This window comes from Venturia canescens, chromosome 8 (genome assembly GCF_019457755.1).
Source record: "Venturia canescens isolate UGA chromosome 8, ASM1945775v1, whole genome shotgun sequence".
Lineage (NCBI taxonomy): Eukaryota > Metazoa > Arthropoda > Insecta > Hymenoptera > Ichneumonidae > Venturia > Venturia canescens.
Genome location: NC_057428.1, coordinates 13270879 through 13290575, shown reverse-complemented (window position 1 = coordinate 13290575; position 19697 = coordinate 13270879). Strand labels below are relative to the sequence as shown.

The following is a 19697-nucleotide window of genomic DNA, read 5'->3' as shown; positions in this document are numbered from 1 at the left end:
GGCCAACTTGCCGCTCGCATGTTCAGCTCGGAATAGACTCGAACCTGAAATAACAATCGTGTGAAATGAAAAATACACTCGGAGTTAAGAATATGGAAAAATCTTCTCTTGTTGAAGCAGCGATTTGCATATTTGACGATTCCAAAAATCCCTTCTCGCGTCTTAGATTCGTTTCAATTCCAGGAGGATTACGTTATTACAGTACTTTTCTCCGTTTTTATATATAACTGGGTATATAGTAGCGGAATTTTCTACACCCACTGCCAGTAAAAGAGGCTCCGCAGTTGGAGTGCTCTCGTGCGATGTATATATTTAGTTGCAAGGATTTCGACATCTCGCCCAACTCTCGTTTACGATAAAATCGTTCGAATCTCCATTTCAATCGTTTTTTTTCTTCGTCCTTTCTTTTTTTCACCTCCAAATCTTTTCTTCCCTTTTCCCCCATCCCTTTGTGGAATATACGTCGAATCCAATCGCTCAACCTTCATCTCGCCCATCCAACGCGAATGGTCCTACTCTCCGTTGCGCTCCAGATCCATTTCGAGCGGCGCACCCAAATTCTTCTTCGTACAGTGGATTTATACGTTCCTCTGCGCCCCACCCCGTTTCCTCTCTTCTCAAAGAATGCCGAGTAACAAATCCAGATATTTTTCACGCCATTCTCGAGAACAGGATCACTCGTCCGAGTCGACGAGCTTTGGAAATTGCCACGGGAAATATCCGGGCGGATGTTACACCGCGCAATTGAGATAAATATGTTTATTAAGCTTGTCGTTTTTCGCCCGATCGTTGAACGGAGCTGATAAATCCGTCTCGAGCTTATTTCGAACGCAGATATTTGAAAAAATTATCGCTATTTTTTCACCACTTCAAAGTCTCTAAAATAAAACTGTCGATAAACGACCAATTAACTTTTTCATTGTAAAAAAAAGCTCAAACCCAGAATCCCCGTTCCTGATAACTTCGCCTTTATACATTTCCTCACTTATCAAAGCCTTTTTTCGGAATGCGAGATCAGCAGCAAGAAGAATACGTCATTTTCAATTATCCTCGATTTCCAAGTTTTTCGGATATTCCTAAATCGGGAGCGGAGAGCAACGTCAGGAAAGAATGGATTAAAGTAGATCATGCCCGGAGAATCGCATTTTATGGGAATCTAAATTGAACCGATTTTTACTTCCTAATTAAAGATACAATCACTTTAAATTAATGTCAGAGTTATTAATTCGAAATTGTAAATAAATTTTTTCAACTTATATATTTTGGCGAATGAAATTACAAGCCATTAATTAATCGGGGATCCATCACTGACCGAATTTCATCCATCCTTGACAAAAATACTACGCAGTTTTTTATGTAAAAAATCGCATTAGAGAGCGCAAAGGAAAATGGATCACGAATCAGGAATAAGCAAATGTGAGGTTAAACGAGTGCTCATTACCAATTTCCCACAAATTTTAAGGTTTGTATTTACGGTTAAATTTAATGTAATATACTTCATTGTTATTGTGTACTTTTTCATAAACTTCGTAAGAAGCATTCATTCGTTACATGGAAAGATAAATGATTTTTTACGCATAGTGCCTATAACCCTGTGTACTTTTCTTCACATTCAAACACGTTTATCTAAATAATCAATAAGAGGGACCCCCTTTAAAATTTGATATGCGTGTCAGTCAACTGGCCATTTAAACTCTGTGTAAATTTCAAGAATACCTTAAGAAAATCGTTTCGTTACCTTAAAAGATGCGATAGTGAAATAGGCGTTTTCAACACGTCATTGTTCTCCACAAAAATCGATACGTTCCCTTTGATTTTATTTTTCGAAGCTGTTTCTACTACCAAAGTATTTTTGGAGAAAACCAGGAAGAACAATTGCAGTATTTGTATCGGAAGATTGTTGAGCTGGTTCGAAATGATACGTTCGTGACGCAGGAACGATACGTGAGGCAAAGATCTATGACGCGTGTGTTAAGAGATGTATGTGTATTGCATATAGAAAGATACTTTCATACATTTTTTGCTCCTGAGATATCGCGTATGTTTGCACTCGTGGACATCACGCTATTTCAACAGCAGATATGCCTTTTCGCCTTCCTTATGAATATTTCAACAACATCCAGCCCCATTTCCCTTCAATGTGCAATATGTACAAACGAGGACGAACCGGGACGGTTGGGTTGCACAGTACGCAAAAGATCATTAGCTGGAAAGAGGTTGCTTTTCCTCTGCGAAACAAAATTTACTCGGAATATTTTTTCATGTAAAAATAAACGCGCGCGAATCGAGGCACACATTTTTCCGTCGCGGTCCAGAGTCGAAAAAAGAAACGAAACAATCAGCTTTTCCGATGTTTCTGTGCTTTGCCTTTTGTTTTATTCTCAATTTCTGCTATTCCGTTCAGCGAAAAACAAATTTTACAAAATTTCGTTAAAAAAGCGGAACGGTTGAGCCGTGCAACTTTAATTGAATTAGAAATATCAATACCTTCGACCGTTCGAAATCGAATAATTCCCAATATTCTCGTTCGGTTCTCAGACTCTTTTTTCACAAATTCATATTTTCATATGGGAACAAAAAATTGCTGAATTTTTCATCAACCAACGGTTTCCATCGCTCGAATTCTTTATTTTCAATACAACTAACCCGGACTTGCTCTAATAACGATCGCAAAAAACTATTCATGTCAATAACAACGCATTTCGTTCTCGGGACTCAGATTTTTATGATTCAGATCCAAACCAACGGATTCTAGTTTTGAGGCTCTTTCGCGGCCATTATTTTTACAAAAGTCGAAAGCTTCCGGATGTAGCGTAGTGTTACAGCACATTTTATCGGAGCTCGTAGCCCCGTTGATACGAACTGCTACGTTTGCAAAACTTTTATAAACCAATATATTTTTGCTGAATAAATATTTGACTAAAGAAGCCAGAGCTTGATGAAATCTTCATCATCCACACCATATAGAAAATGGTTGGTTGCGGAGCTAAATAAAATTTAATCCCACCGAGCACAGCAGAGATTATTCTCAAATGAAAATTCTCCTTAAAATCAACAAAAGCTAGTGGATTTTCCATCCGTGTCCAATGCTTTTACAGCTTCTCGAATGAAAAAGCACCGGAATGAGAGTTTGCATATTCAAGAATTTCAAATATTTCTTTTGGATCGTAACGTTGTATTTGTGTATAAAAAAAATTGTATTCTTTAGAAAGCACATTTTCTTGGTTCCGAATATTTACAAAAACGTGAAAAATATGTTTTTCCGTCTGGAAAAGAGAAAATAATAACATCGCTATAAATTTTTGGCACCGTGTTCTTCTCGAACGTCAACATTTATCGTTTTTCTCTCACAACTCTTCCCATTTCCATAATCGACGCTTATTCAACTCGTTATTGTAATACATTTTCACCTAAGGCCTGTTTTTCGAAGGATTGGGAGGAAAAAAAACAGAAATCTCTTCGACGAAGATATCGTGATAAAAGTTGGAAAAGTAGGACAACGAGGGAATAAAATTCCTTCAATATCATCAAAATATCAACGTACATCAGACACGTACATTCCACATTCTTGCTTACTTTTCCCTCACTGTACGTGACATTTTGGAAAAACTATATTCCGCAAAGTTAGCATATTCGAGAACCCTGAAGCCGCTTCGGCCCCATTAATAAAAGAAACCAATCGAGTACAGAACTGGAAAATCGATTTATAGAAGAAAGTCGGTTGACACCGTGCCGTTGAATTGGTTTCAATAAAATATCACATTCATTAATAAAATCTTTTATTCCATTACGTCAGCATGTGTAAAAAAGTATAGTTGAAATACTCAATTAGCTCAATTAAACGTGAAAACGAAGAGACGATGAAAACGTTTTATGCAATCAACTCTCAATGAAAATAAAAATGAAACTGAAACTAAAACAATTTTTGATAAGTGAGCTTCGACGGCGTGAGTAATTTCATGAGAATGGATTGGAAAAATCATTGCTATTTCGTCACAACGACCAAGAAACGTGGCAACTTCTGTTAAGGGGCTCCGCGTGGGAGTCAGATTTTTTGGGGTTTTTTCGCGATTTTTTTGTGGCGCGGAATAAAGAAGGAATCTTTTTAAATTCGAAGGGTTTATTTCTTGGTATATTTAAACTCTATAATCGGAGGTTCAATCGCGGTTCAAAAGATAAAATTTCAATTTTCAAAAATCCTTCAAAGCGTGAAAATCATTCAATTTTTAACATTTCCGTATGATTTTAGTTCAGGCGACAGCCACTGCTTTACAAATCAGAACGCTCTGTGGTTTTTCAATCTCAGTTTCTATTATAGAGTTCAAATACCAATGAATAAACCCTTTCAAAAGTCTTTATTTTCCTGCCCACAAAAAATGACAAAAAACCCCAAAAAATCTGGCTGCCACACGGGGTAAACCCTTTAATCACGAATTGAGAGCACGAATGAAGGATGTTGATTGAGAAGTGAGAAGAAATTTGCAGTTTACCACATTAGTCTATCGCGAAAAACAAATTTTCCGAACGATGAAGTTGTTATAAAACAGTTCGATACGTTTCCCCAATGTTTGCTTGTTTGGTCGACGATCATCAATCTCGTCGTGCTCATATCCCCTTCTTCAGTCGTCACCCTCTGCTCGTTCGCTCGGAGCCTTCAGGACGTTAAGGGAAAATACTGCTGGTGTTTGAAAATAAGTTAGGCCGATAACGTTTTCGTTTTGGTATCGATCGACAGCCCCCAGTCTTACCTAAGGGTGTAGCCAGATATTCAAATCGTTTTTGCGAACGTGCTTCGGAAGCAAAGTACGTGTGTACAAACGATAATAACGTAAAATATGTATGAAATGATTGAGTGTATTTTGGAAAGTTTGTGCTTGAAGAAAACTAAATAAAAAGTCACCAATGTCGAGGAGCGAAGGCCAAGCAAAGTGGAGCATCCCTTCCCCAAAAAAAGTCGAATTTTTTATCGCTACACAAAAGTAAAAATTTGATATTTCGTCTCGAGACATGCATTGAAAACGTGATATTCACTGAAGCAACTAAAATCCTATGGCAATAAATAGACATGTATTTACAAGAAAATCTGAACATTCAGCGAAAAAAATAATTAACCGATATATGCCTAAAAACCTGAAGTCAAGGTACCCTGTAAAAAATTAAATTCCCTCAGAGCAGTCAAACAAGGAGATGCTAAAACGAGCCAAAATTTCGATATTTGAATCAATAGTTCGGAAAAGAGTTGCACAAAAACTTGAATTTTCGGTGTTCGATCGATTGTAGAGGACAAAAATCACGAACGAAAATTCAAAACACCGTCATCATTTTTTAAACGGAATTCAAGAAAAGCGTCAATGGCAGCAGAGAGTCGTAAAAAAAACTTTGCGTATTAGCTGAATGAGTAATTAAGATTTTCCAATGTCTTCGTGTCCTGAGTCAAATAGTGAACTTTTCTAAAAAAATTTCGCCCATTTTCGAATTGCTGTTTCACTTCGTGCGGTCATTCCACTCTGGCCAACCCTCCCTTATGCGTAAAAGCCAGGAAAAGGGAGTATAAATTCTTTGACTAAAGGCAGCATATAAAGTACATTGTCATAAACCCTCATGACTTTTTCGACGGTGAGAAAACATTTGGGATAAAGTTGTCTCGTCGAGATCCGCAATCAAATTTTAGCGACTTATTCCCGTCAGAAGATTCTCTGGATTATTTCGTCAAGAAGCTCGCGATCGCTCCGGATGTAAGATTCACACGATTTTAATCCGATGATCCTAATATCAGTCTAATTCGTAAAAAAAAAAACGGTTTTAGTATTTTGTCCAGTATCATATAGCTGCTCGTTTGAAAATGAGAGGATTAAAGAAGTCATGCATCATTTTTCAAAGGCGTTCTGTCAAGTTTCGTAGAAGAGTGTGCATTAGTTTGAAAAAGAAAAGAAATGGAATAAAAATTCTCGAAAATGTAATACGGAGACGAATTTGTCTAGAGCACTAAAGATCAAGGCAAAAGTTGTGAGTTTTCTTGAAGCGTCAAGATCTCGAGAGTTTCCGTATCTCTTGAAACGCTGTAAACGATCGCAATATTTTCACGGTTATACTCTGACCGACGAGCCGAATATATACGAGAAAGGTAAGCCAAAGTGGCAAGAAAATTATAGTCTGTCTAGTTGAGATAACTGAAATGATGCGGGGGTGACTCGCAGTCAGTCTCCTCTCGCGAGCATGAATATTTCACCTCTCCAAAAGGAAAAGTCTGACAACAACGAAATATATACGTCCTTGTGTGTGTACTTTCTCGAGATATACAAACGAATATATAGAAACGTTTTCGTAAGCGGGTCACACCGAAGTGGGAGGATGAGAGAGCGTGAGATGCAGAGGATTAGGTGAAAAAGCTCTCTGGCCTCATCCTTGTCCTGTTCCTACTTCTCCGAAGAGGGCTGCATATGCAAGAGCTTCGAAAAACGACGTTTACCTAAGAGTCCTACAAAGCTGGACGAGCGAGGGGTTTCGAAAAAGAGAAAACTTTGAAAAAGATTATGAAACATGAGAATTCCACGAGAGTTACACGCTCCGTTGAGGCCAGCGATGCCACTCGCTTCTCGTGTAACTATATCACACGTAAAATCGTACGCAAGATGGTGTTAATTTCTCTGAGCACGCGTGTGTCTATAGAAATATGTTGGAGCAGTTTCCCTGGAGCATATACAATGTAAATGTAGAGAGGGAGGGAGGATGGAACATTTTTGGGAAGCATCCAACTCGGTTCGAGTCTTCCTAATGGAGTAGGAAGAAGAAAATAGGTGGAAAATGGTGATTTCAATTTGCAGCGAATATGGAGTCGACGGCAACTGCATTCAGGAGCCTCTCATTTATGGACTTAGACATCTTCGGTAAGCATTTTATTAATGCATTTTGAAAACAGGATCATTGGCGTCAGAGCGCCATCGTACATGGGTACAACACCATGCATACTCTCGTGTGCATGGAATAAAAATAATAAAGATGAGATGTAGCGCATACACGGGCAACGGGGAGAGCCTTATCCAGCAGCTTCACCAATGCCCACCAACAATGTAAATGTCTACGAGGTAAACTAATTTGTTCCATAATATTCCATGAATACAGAGCAGATAGACGAAAGTATGGGATCTAGTGGATTTTCTACAACGGTAGTACCTTTCCGGATAGCTCGAGTCGACGCTCCACTCGGGGGGGGTGGGGGCACGTATCAATTCAAATGTGTACACGCTTTGGCTACAAGCAAAAGATGCTACACCAGAGTGAAAAGCAGACAGCTGCGAGGAGTGAGAATGAGGACTAGGAAAAGTGAAGCAGCGAGATGGACGGTGTACAATATTAGAAGTTGAGCAACGCAAGTGTCAGAGAGATTGATAAAAAAGAATGAGCTTTTTTTATCGTGCATACCGGTATAAAATGAAGTGGAATGGAAATGAAAGAGAAAGAGAGAGAGAGAGAGTGAGAAGCATGCAAAATGTATGTTCAGTTCATTTTAACACCTAAATTTTCATAGCGTGTGTACTGAACTCGTTACAAATAAATGAAAACGTTCACGAGTTTGGGGCCATTCGTCATCTCGAAAACTGGAAAATACGAGGAGTTCTCTTCAACCTGCTGCTGGGAGTGTCCAAAAATGTACAAATTCAGTTTATGAAATGAGAAAGGTCGACTTTTGCCTGACACAAATGAAGGTTTATTGGATTTGCTGTTTGCACACCGTCTGGAAGGAATTTTGTCGTTAAAATACTTTTAGCAACTGAGAAATACGTGCTTAATTATTTAAGACGTCAAATCGAACGGATCTTTGACTGTAGTTCTCATAAAATTGATACAAAGAGAACGATGCTTCAATTTTATTCGACGAAATCAATCTGACGAAACGAACTGAGAATACAATTTTATCGATTGGCAGCGTAAATAGCATCGAGTCCAGAATACTTGATGAGAAATCAATTAAGCGCGAGCCCTTTTTCAGAAGGCGATAAAACGTACGAAGGGATTAAGAATTCATTAAGACACTTGCAAACGCATTTCGACGAATCCACATGGCTATACGAATAGTTTCGGGGAGACGAGAACAATGATTGTTTTTCTATTGCTGCTTAATTCGAACGCTCTCGCGTACCGATTCTACCGAAATGTCCTCCAACGTAATATCCAGGAAGGAAACTGTGCCATTGGTTAAGCAAAAATATTCCGATTTAATTATACACCGACCGAGGTATTTCTAGTCGGAGCTCGCGGAATAGGAGGAACTCAAAGGAAGGCGAAACGCCAATAGTTTTTATTCGGAATCAATCAGGCCAAATCTCGCCCCAAGAAAGTCCTTTTTGGCTAAATTCGTTGGGCGACTTACTACACATTTAGTGCCAGGAAGAACACATTTTCAAGATTGGTTGACTGATTAATCGGAAATGAGTAACAGGGCAAAGGACACATTTGGATAGTGATTGGATAGGTTCGCGTTCAGTGATAAGAACCGATCCAATACGGCTCTACTTGTGGGTTTAGTTTCTTTATATCCCTAGACGAATGAAAGTCCTAAAGGACTTAGGACTAAGAGGGACCGGAACTTACAAGGAGTAAATTCGAGGCTGCTGTACTGCCATTGGCGTTGGCATCATATTCGCAAAGCGCTCCTCTTTTCATCGAGGGAGATTGAATTCGACAGAAAAGCAGGGAATTGGTTGCTGGCTCTGCTCACAACGCGGTGCAAGCATGCAATAGGTAAACCGTAGAATTTTATGTCGTGTGTTTATACAGCAGTCAGAATCGATATACCGAAACTCCGAAAGGTTCTTTTAACCAGTAAATTGAAACCACTCCTTCACCTGAAATTTTCAGGAACCTCATGACATCCTCGTTACGTCCACTCGTTCAAACCTCATTTTAACCACCCTCGTACCTGGAGAATTCTCTATCGTGGATCCCAATCGTTAGGCATTTCATGAATAGATCCGACACGTTACCTGCGTAGCCTGCAATGCCGTTTCATACTGACTTCGTTAAAATAAAAGTTTGTCCTCTCGTATAAAGTTCAAGAGTACCATATTGCATTGCAGTTTTGTCATCGCTTTTCCACGACACTGTTCGCTCCGCTGTGTGCAACGTTGTACGCAACTCGTGCGCCTCTCGTGTAACAGATTTCGAGCCAAAGTAAGACTCTTCATTTACTCTGTTTGCTCTGAAGTATCATCACGACAACAGATCCTTCAAAATATCCATGACACATCAAGTTTGTTTTCGAGAAAAGAACAGTGGCGGACGAAAATTATATTCAGTATTACTTTTTCTAAAATTCGTTTTACGGAAGTTCATCTGGTACCGAGTTAGACAAAAGAAAAATTATTGCGACTAGCGCAGTCGATCCAGGGAGTTTGGCAACGTCGCGACCTCGTAACCTATACTGTCTGTAAAGCTGCTACTGACATAATTTTTCACGCACGTTCATGTCATAATCAGTGCTCAAACGTTTGGCATAATTAAAACATGGCAGAAACGTCTAAAAAAAAAACAAGTTTTTCTCAATTACATCAATATTTTCTCACCCATCCTTCTACGGTTTCAAAAAGCGCGCGGTTCCAACGTTGCCATCGTGAAAGTAAAATATGGGATTAACCTTCCATTAATCACCATTTTTTGAAAAAAAAAATCATTAATTACGAACTTTATAAGTATTGAACGGATTTTACGGAGCTGTAAACATATTCTTCAGATATTTGCCTATCACTTGTGGAAGTTTCTGCAAAAACTGTTTGTCAATGCCTGCAAATTTCAAGCATAAAGACGGCAAAATCATTGAAACCCGTGAGAGATCGTTTTAATTTTTTTCTCACGAACAAAGTATCCTCGGGCCTTGAAATTTTGACAGAACATTTTTCTTATTATTCATTACTGCATTGAAATTTTTTAATCAAAATATCTTTGTTAATTCGATTACCAGATCAACTTCCTTAACGATTCGAATAGCGTCCAACAAAAGTGAAGCAATAAGCTATCGCTTAAGAATGATGGAAAAAAAACAATGCTTCCACGAATTTCAGTCTATTTAGCTTTGACGAAAATGTCGTTGACAGTTTTTTCTCAACTCCATCAAAGTTCTTCAATACAAGTTTTTTAGTTCGAAAATGTTTCGGTTGCCAATTTGTGAGCAACACACTTTGATAAATTCGTGAGTTGAACGTTTGTCTCCGGGCCGGAAAACATTCGTGTGAGATCGTTTGCAAAAAGTGTGCGCACAAAAGACACAAGTAATTGACGTACTGCATGCAATTCTATGTTTTATGTTACCCTTTGGGTATCCGTTGTTTCAGCTTTTATCACAGAGAGCATGAAGCTGTTGTATATAGTACAGCGTTCCGCTCGTAATCGAAAACTCTTTTACGGTAATATCTTCGAAGCTCGAGGATACAACATCGTTATTGTCAAGTTAACCGTAAGAACCATTGTCCCGTATCTCCGAGGTAGCGTAAAGGTTAGATGTGTTTACAGAGGGAAAGTGGTTGATGGGAGATTGGAGGCTGCGAAAGAGGAAAAAAACAGGAGAGATGGAGATGGATAAAAAGAGAGAAAAAGAGAGAAGGAGAGTTAGTTCGACCTTCGCCCAGAGTCGTTTGGCCTGTGGCCATAAAAGTTTCTACCGTTTGCGGAGCTCGCCGATCGTTTCTTATAACTCACCAGCGCGTGCTGCCCCGCGGAAAAATCTAAGTAGCAATAGAATCGAGGGTGTAGATTCGATAGATAAAAAAAATACAACTCGCCCGACTAACCATCCACGAATGAGTCTTTTCACGGCAACGCTTCAACTATTCTCTGTCAAATTTACAAATTACTGGGGATCAGCCGTTACGAAGATTTTAGTTAACATTTAAACGGGTTTTTGGCTTATTGCATAGCTAGAACTGGCTGAAAAACAGAATATTTTTTTTATCTCTGCGTAATCTCCCCTCCCTCGAGTGTTGCCCACACAGCCTCTTGCCTCATGTATTTTATCGCATTTGCACTAAGGCCAAGGAAAACTGTAAAAAAATCATTCCGATTCAGACGGCTATATTTTTACTTAGTTGCAGCTGCCCGGGGCCATTAGGGACTCATAAAAACTGCCTCCCGTTTCAGTGATTAATATACACCAGCGGTTGCATGGATAAACAAGTCACCCATCCAAGTATTGTTCTCGTGGTTGCTTTAGGGAATCGCTGAAATCATGCACCAACCGCAAACCTATTCCCGCCATCGGCAAAATGGTAATACGCAAACTTTTGGCAAAACAATTTCGATTTGGCAGGATCGTATTTTATGGGTGTCTTAATTCGGTCGATTTTTACTTCCTAATTAAAAATATAATCACTCTGAATTAGTGTCAGAGTTATTCGTTCGAAATTATAAATGAGTTTTTTCAACTTATCTTTTGGCGAATGATATTACAAGCCATTAATTAATCAGGGATCCATCCACTGACTGAACCCAAAATTTCATTCGTCCCTGCCGAAAATACTGCAGTTTTATGTAAAAAATCGCGTTAGAGAGCGCAAAGGGAAAACAGAAAGGAAAACGCATTAAGAAAAAAGTATTAATAAAATGACAGGAATGGGCCAAGTCAAGAAAAAACAAAATGCCGAAATAAGCAAATGTGAAGTGGTTATACGAGTGCTCTTTACGAATTATTTATTTATATATTATATATATCGGTTATACGAATTTTTTCCCAGACCTTCATTAAGGAAGTTGAGGTTGTACAGTCACTTTTTTTACCCAAAAGTTATGACCCGTACCTTTCAAAAGTTAGGCCAGTTTACAGTTTGGCAATGTTGCATACACTTTAAAGAAAAGTTGGGGAAAAGAAGACGAAAAACTGGTGAAAGCTCAATCGAAAACACGAACGGTGACGATCCTAGCCTCAAAAAACTGAATGGGAAACAGATTATTATTAATATAATCTCAGCAAATCTCCTAATAAATCTGAAAAAAATTGACATTGTTCAGCAAGCCTTGCTCATGTTGCCCAAAAAATTTCATATTTTTAGCATCATTTTTAATGACGCTCCTAAACCGTCTGAAAATTTAGTTGATTTATTTTTACACTCCACTTTATAAGATGCAATCTGTTTAAAAGCGATGACATCATTTTCATTCTAATGCCTCAACTTCCTTAAACGCTTCATTGTTATCGTGTATTTTTTCATAAACTAGAGAAGCGTTCATTCGTTATGTGGAAAGATAAACGATTTTTTACGCAAAGTTTCTACAACCCCGCGTGTATTTTTCTTCGTATTTAAACACGTTTATCTCAATAACCAATAAGAAGACGAACCCTTTAAAATTTGATATGCGCGTCAGTCGACTGCTCGTTAAAACGCTGCTGTAAAAATTTCAAGACTTTCTTAAGAAAATCGTTTCGTGCATGAACTGCCTTAATAAGCGTCGAAAAAGCATTTGAATGTAGAAATTCCAGAGAAAATTTGGAATAACACGAGTCCGTCGGAGCTTTAGCAAGATTTTCAGAAAGACTGTGAAAAATTCAAGTTTTAACAAAAATGGAACTAGACAGACGAGAGTGTTTCAAGCCCAACGAGGGTCCTGAGGGTGCGCGATGGGCTGTAGATCTCGTAATTGTTCATCACGCGTATTAGCAATCATTACGAAAGAAAAGAAGAAGCGTGTAGAGTATACTCACTCGAACATGTTCCCTCGTCGACCTCTTTTGTATGATGAAGGAGATTTTTAATGACGCACTGCAGACCAGGCGCGCAACTTCCGGAAAAGCCGAACAGTCCACCGCAAGGTTCGCCCTCGACACGAGCGCACACTTTGCAGCATCTGAAATATTGAAAAAGCATGAAATGTTTTTAAGGCCTGTACGAAAGTACTTTTCTCTCTCCCCTGGGTAAAGTTCTCCAAGGATAGTAGAATATTTTCGTAATTTTACGTGAGAAGCCGCGTCCTGTTGTCGACAAGGAAAAGCTTGGTTCGGAAGAGAGCAGGGGAAATCGAGTTCGACACACGTTCCTTTAAATAAAGTACGACGGCTCTGACTTTTTCCGAATATTCTTCAGACTTTCGCGGAAAAATAGCTTCCCGCCGACTCCACGTGTTGAAAAAAGCCTTCGAAATTCTATTGCATCGTCTAATTACCGCCAAAAATATTACAGGACCCGCAGTGTCATCAGAAACAATTGAGAGAGCCTAATCTTTTAACATTTGAGCTCAAAGAAATATCGTTGAAAATTGAAAAAAAAAAAAAAAAGAAAAAAAAAATACTCATTTCCTAGGATTAGAAATATTTCAAATTATCCAAGAGTCTTCGATCACCTGCTCGCTTCAACGAGAGCACATACAAACGCCCTCGATCCATGCCGCCCATCGACGATAGCCCAGTGGTTAATAAATGCAAATGAATCCTATCGATCACGAAGCCGAATATTCGTTCGTTATGCCCCAAAAGTTTTGGAACTACATCCCATTCGTTGAACTCTCTTTTTTCTATCCGCATGCATGTTTTTTTTTTGTAGAAGCAAAAAAAATGCGATTTTTCAAGCCCTCCTAAAACCACACACACTTAACACAAACTCTTAACTCTTGCTATAGTGTTCGGCTTTATAAAAGCACGGTAATTCGGAGCAAAGGGGAGAAAACTACTACCCCCAGCTACCATCATCCTTGCGCCGCTGCACCAGCCCTACCACCCCACCTTTTGCCTCCTTTCCCTCTCTTCCCTTCGTCTTTCCTTCCTATAACTCGATTTCTCTCTTTCTCTTTTACCGATTCTTTGCTGCCAGCGTGTGCTAGCACCTCCCGTATGAAAATTGCCATCGTTTTCCGCACTCGCGGTGCTCCGGGGTAAGAGAGAGGATGCCCACTCGACAACCGCAAACCTCACCGCCGAGGAAGCCGGTAATTTTCCAACGTTTTCTCCACTCGACAGCCGTACTCTCGGCTTGAAATTTTCACCATCATTATAAACACCCCAATTTATGTATGCGTCTATATAGATACCTGTGCAGAAAACATTTTTCGATTCCGCGAGTGTATTATTTCTTGTTTAATGAAATGATACAACGAGTTTTAACGAACACAGGTGTACACCAAACAAAAAAATAATTGAAATTCATGATAGAAACGGAGTATTAAAATGTAGGATTGAAAAAAAGAAGAAGAAAAAAAAAAGAATGATGGAGTTGTCAAAAAAAAAAAAAAAGAGTTGAAATGATAAAGTGCTGAGCAAGTGTGGGTATATTTTGCAATAAGAATTTCGTTCTTGTGCACGACCCGATGCGTGGGGGCTTCGCTTTCATGAAAATATAAAAAAATGTGTGTACACTCGTGTTTGAGCTTCCGGCATGCAACCGGATTGTAATTAAGAGATATTGACATGAACGCGGTGAAAGGTGTATAGCTTTGAAATGAATGTGAAAAAAGCTACTGCAAGAGTTGAAAAAAAGGCTCAATTGAAAAAAAAAATATGAAACTCAGCGCTTAACAGCAAAAAAAATGGTTTTTTGACCCTTTTATTTTGCCTTTTATATCAAAGCCCTGCAGCATTTACGATGTTTTTACTGCTCAAATATTTTAACAAATGCAATGGTGCACGAATCAAATAAATGTTGCATGTATTTACAGGGGAAAGTATAAAAATGTATTAAAAGTTGAGATGATTGAATGTGTTCTCGACGCAACGGTGCAGACCAGAAAATGGAGCGATGAGCGCGGTGTGCCTAAGCTTTTTCTAATATCGTCATACTCGTAACTTTTCTCATTTTTTCTTTGACTGTTGCAGTACATGAGTGAATATAACGACTCGTGTGCTTAGCACATTTTCTCAATCGTCTAACTCACGAAGGATTCACCAGCAGGTCGGGGAGGGATTATAGAAAAACTGGGGTTCGGACGCACGGGCGTATGATTTAGAACTCACAAAAATAACTCTTTTGATGTCACCATGAGAAAGAAATGCATTTTTAATCCTGAGCTGATGAATTCAACGAAAATCGCCGAGCCATTGAAAATGTTCAGCTAAAATTTTGGAGCGCAGATTCCACACGCAAAATCCCGCTCGATAAAATGTAAATTCTCATTTTTTGCACCGATAAATGCCACGAATTCTCTTTTCTACGGATAAAAATAGCAAAAATAATTAGTTGCACGAATGAACCGAACAATTTCCATTGCCATAGAGACCCTCTCAAATGCGGGGATTTAATCTTCGTTGGAATTACATGCGTCCACGTGAACAAAGGGAGAGTTGAGTACAGTAGATGAAAAAAATTCCAATTTCGCCTCTCGCGTTTATACTCGCGTCTCTGTGTCTCTTGAGCGATTCGATTACTATGATTTCGAATGCCCGAACAACGAATCGAAACGAACGTGGGAAACGAGACTTGTAACCTGAGAACCGTTTGATCCCTGAACATATTCTATTCTGATCGAATCCCATTTGAAAAAAGGAGTTCTACTGAAAATATTAAGAGATACTGATATCCATTCGTTCGTTGTCATCGTACCGACCCGCATAAAAATGCTTCGTATTCAAAACCAATAAAAGATACGCCCGCGGTACGTAAATGAAAAAAAAATTTCTCATTTTTCAATCTGCTGTTTTTACCGCTGAATACAAGACCTTGAAAAATCTACGCGCGATAGAGAAGCATCGATTACGAAAGCAATTCTTTTAAATCCGTTTTCTAACAGAAATTTTGAAAAAAATATATGTCGCGTAAAAAAATCTAACAAATCGATTTTAAAAATGTGGTTTTACCGCATGGTTTTTTAGATACTGCGAGTCAAAGTTCTAACTAAAGTTCCTTCATCTGAACACTTGGTAATCGTCAAACATAAAATGCGTATCGAATTAACTCGAGAACGGTTCTTACGATTTTGATTTTAAAAAACACAGTGTTAGAGTATTTTCTGAAGAAAAAATTAAAAAAAGAGAAAAAGAAAACATAATCTACCGTCTAGTTTTTGAGAAAAACATTATTGTAATAAAAATCGTATGAGAATTTGAGTCGGAGATTTTCGAGATTCGCGACGTAGCAACGCTGCGTTCGTCTCAAACGACTGGCCCTGTACAGTGTTGCCACGATTGAGGCGCTTCCGAGCGTTCATTGGTATGTTCGTATATATGTGCACATGGCAAGAAAAAATATAAAAATTCCAAAATCACGAGGAATTATGAAATTTTAATAAAATATCGTAACCACGTACTTTTTTTTACCGATAATTAAGGAAGTTGAGGCATTAGAATGAAAATGATGTCATCGCTTTTAAACCGATTGCATCTTATAAAGTGAAGTGTAAAAAAAAATCAGTTCAATTTTCAGACAGTTTAGGAGCGTTGTTGCTGAGAAAAATCAATAACAATTTGGGCCAAATAACATGTAATCTTATGGAAGTCAAGACACATTCAGTGATATCTCCGTTAAAAATGATGCTAAAAATATGAAATTTTTTGGGCAACATGAGCACGGCTTGCTGAATAATGTCAATTTTTTCAAATTTATTAGGAGATTTGCTGAGATTATATTAATAATAATCTGTTTCCCGTGCAGTTTTTTGAGGCTAGGATCGTCACCGTTCGTGTTTTCGACTGAGCTTTCACCAGTTTTTCGTCTTTTTTTCCTCAACTTTTCTTTAAAGTGTATGCAACATTGCCAAACTGTAAACTGGCCTAACTTTTGAAAGGTACAGGTCATAACTTTTGGCTAAAAAAAAATGACTGTACAGCCTCAACTTCTTTAACGATCATTTGATGAATAATGATTCTTGGAGCATGTTTCACAACGAATAATCTTCACACCGGGAGGGGGCTGCACCCTATTTTTTATACGGCACTTAGCTATCGAACTACCTTAATCAAAGTCCAGCATAATTTTTGCAGAGCATCGAATATGTGCTCTTGAAATTTTACTAATGGCCACACGACCCTGTTCGATACACGAACTAATTCGGTGTCCCCGAAGAAGAGTCTAATTTTGCCTGAAATCGTCCAGCTATACGAGAAGAATACACCGAGAGAAGTTATAAAAAAATCTTATACCGTCGGAAGGATATTGATCGCATTGTGTTGCGAGAGTTTCATTTTTTCCGATAAGTTAAACGGTCTCCCGACGACGACAACTTGAAGTTCAAAAGTGAAGGGCAATCACCCAATCTCGAGTACAGATACGCTGCAGATATTGAGTTCGCCATTTGAAAACTATCTTTTTAATACTTGGCGTCAAGACGCTGGAAATATACGCTGTCTTGGAAATATATCGCTTCGATTTGTCCATCGCTTGAAAGTGTCCAGAAAAACGGTACAGCTATAGAAGAGGTGACTCTTAACTTTTGATCACTTTTGTTGGCTGGAATTTGTTGCCGTGTGTTTCGAAGATATCGAACATCAGAAGAATGACGTGACCTGCTGGTTCACGTTTATGCAATAATGAACTCGAGCTGAAAATTCTCAACGAAAACAATTGTCAAATAAGAGTGTAAGGAATCGTTAAAAATCATGAAAGCTGAAGTAGTCAAATGTTTAAAAAATTTCAGCCAATGTTCTCAGGAAACCTTTTTGCCATCAACGTTATTAAACTTTACATGAAATCCTACTCAAAGAGAGTTCGAAAAAGCCGAGAAGTCCCTCGAAAAATGTGTCTAGGAATGAAAGATATTTCGTCAGCTTGAAACTCCATGAAATTTCTCAGGAATTTATAGCTCGTCATACCCTCGCGAATTAACTTACGAATGAAGGTCCAGAATTCGTCGACGATTTCCGAAACGTTTGAAAATTTTAATGCTCCAGAATAATAAATTTTCTCTGTTACGCAGAACAGGAAAAAAGGTATAAAAATATGATAGAACAAAATGAAATATACAATTGTCGGACAGTTGTAAAAAGTCGCAGTGCATATTTGGAATAATAATGAAAATTCCACAAATGATCTAACAGCGAGAGATCGTTAAAGTTCGCGGTCGCGCAATGGTTTATCGCCGTTGCGAATGAGGAAGGAATAAAAAGGCTGGAAAGTGTTATAAGCAAAACTAACGGTATAAAACCCAGCGGACAATTAGTGAGAAACGACGTTTGGTGGGACGGTGTCGTACAATATCGAGGACTTGAACACACCAAAGCGGCGTTACACAATGTGACTTTGACTGGCTATGGGGGAGAAAATTTTAGTACTTTTCCTGAAAATTACGAGAGTGCCCGGTGGTTTTACAGCTACAAAAATGCTGTGAAGCACGACCGTTTTGCGCGAGCTTTGAAAACTTTAAAGCGTATCGTAATAAAATCCCTCTCATCTTTTTTTCCTTTCAAAGGGTGCACACAACACCGAGCGCTAGAGTGAAGGGAAAAATATGAAAAAATCATAATAATTCTCATTTTTATCCCTGCGAAAACAGACTCTTACCTTCCTGTGAGAATAAAAAGCGTATTTTTCAAGTAAAGACGCTGTTTGCGTGTCTACTCCAGAAAAAAAAAATGAGCACGAGCGATAAAGAGTTATGAAAACAAATCGAAAGTGCGACTGGATTGCGACATAAATAAGAGAACATTTTTCATTCAGCTTTCACGAACGAATCCTCCATCGAATTCAACAAAAGCACACGAATAATTTCTGTTTCATTTCACCCTCAAATTACGCGGCAACAAAAGTGTATCGTCGTTCGTTTGACCGTGATTCGAGAGATAACTCGATTATTCCGCGATCTGCGCGGTTCAATGGAAAAAACCATAAATTAATATGAATTACAAGCGTTACATATTTACACTCAAACCTTTTCTCTCTAACGAACGCTAATGAACAAAGCGTTTAAGTTTTTATCGTTGGAATATAATGGAACAATATCATACGTTCGAAAACCTCTGGAGAATAATTGAGAGAACAAATATGAGAGCAACGTGAGCAAATTATAAAATTAACAAAACGAGAAACTCGAAAAAGACTTTTTGTTGGGCGAAGGTTACGCAAACTTCAATGATACTGAACAACCCAGCTGAGAAAAAATTGTGCGTCATGTTTAAAGCGAATAACGACGCGGTTAATTTAAAAGTTCAGATATAAATTCACTTTTTCTCTCCATTCATATCGCATTAAGTGCCCGTGGCAAGTTGAGCGTGCAAGTCTTTCAAAGACGAATCCTTTAGATCGCATGAATTTTAAGATCTCAAGTAGATATGCGTGTACAAAGGCTTCCGAAATATCGAAATTCATCGAATCACGATTCGTTCCCTACACATGCACTTTCCTCCTCTCCGTCGCTCTCTTTTTATTTCTCTTTCTCCCCCGCTGTCTCTTCTGCCTTTGCACGGCCTGTTTTTGTTGCACTCATGCATCTTTTATGGTTATACAGGAGAGTATTTCTTTTGCTCTTCCCTGCTATACGACATCGGAGACAAATCTTTGCTAGGTTCGCGCGCGGACGAACTTTTCGCTCGGTCGGTGAGAGCAGTTGAACCCGGAATCTGGGTGCTCTTACTCGTGAAACGACGATCGAAGTAGTAAAAGTGAAAGAGAAAAAAGGACACGGGAAAGTGTGCGAAAAAGTTGAAAAGCGTCATACGTACACACATTTATATACGGACGTGTGTGTGTGTGTGTGTGTATCTATATAATTCTATGTATACGAGAAGAAAACTTATGTTCGGTGAATATATTCGTGTTAACCCCCTTCGTTCATGAATTTCAATAGCAATTGTTGTA

General features: G+C 38.6%; 1 protein-coding gene across 3 annotated transcripts in view; it reads right to left on the bottom strand.

Moving 5' to 3' along the window:
* The window catches only part of LOC122414470 (kielin/chordin-like protein), a 207435-nt gene that overhangs the window by 170366 nt on the left and 17372 nt on the right, over positions 1-19697 (bottom strand). For all 3 annotated transcript variants that reach the window (XM_043425765.1, XM_043425763.1, XM_043425764.1), the window contains exon 2: positions 12689-12831. Coding sequence is in view for 2 of the 3 variants with exons in the window: in XM_043425763.1 (XP_043281698.1) it covers positions 12689-12831 (143 nt within the window). In the remaining variant the exon portion in view is untranslated. The remainder of the gene's footprint in view (positions 1-12688; positions 12832-19697) is intronic.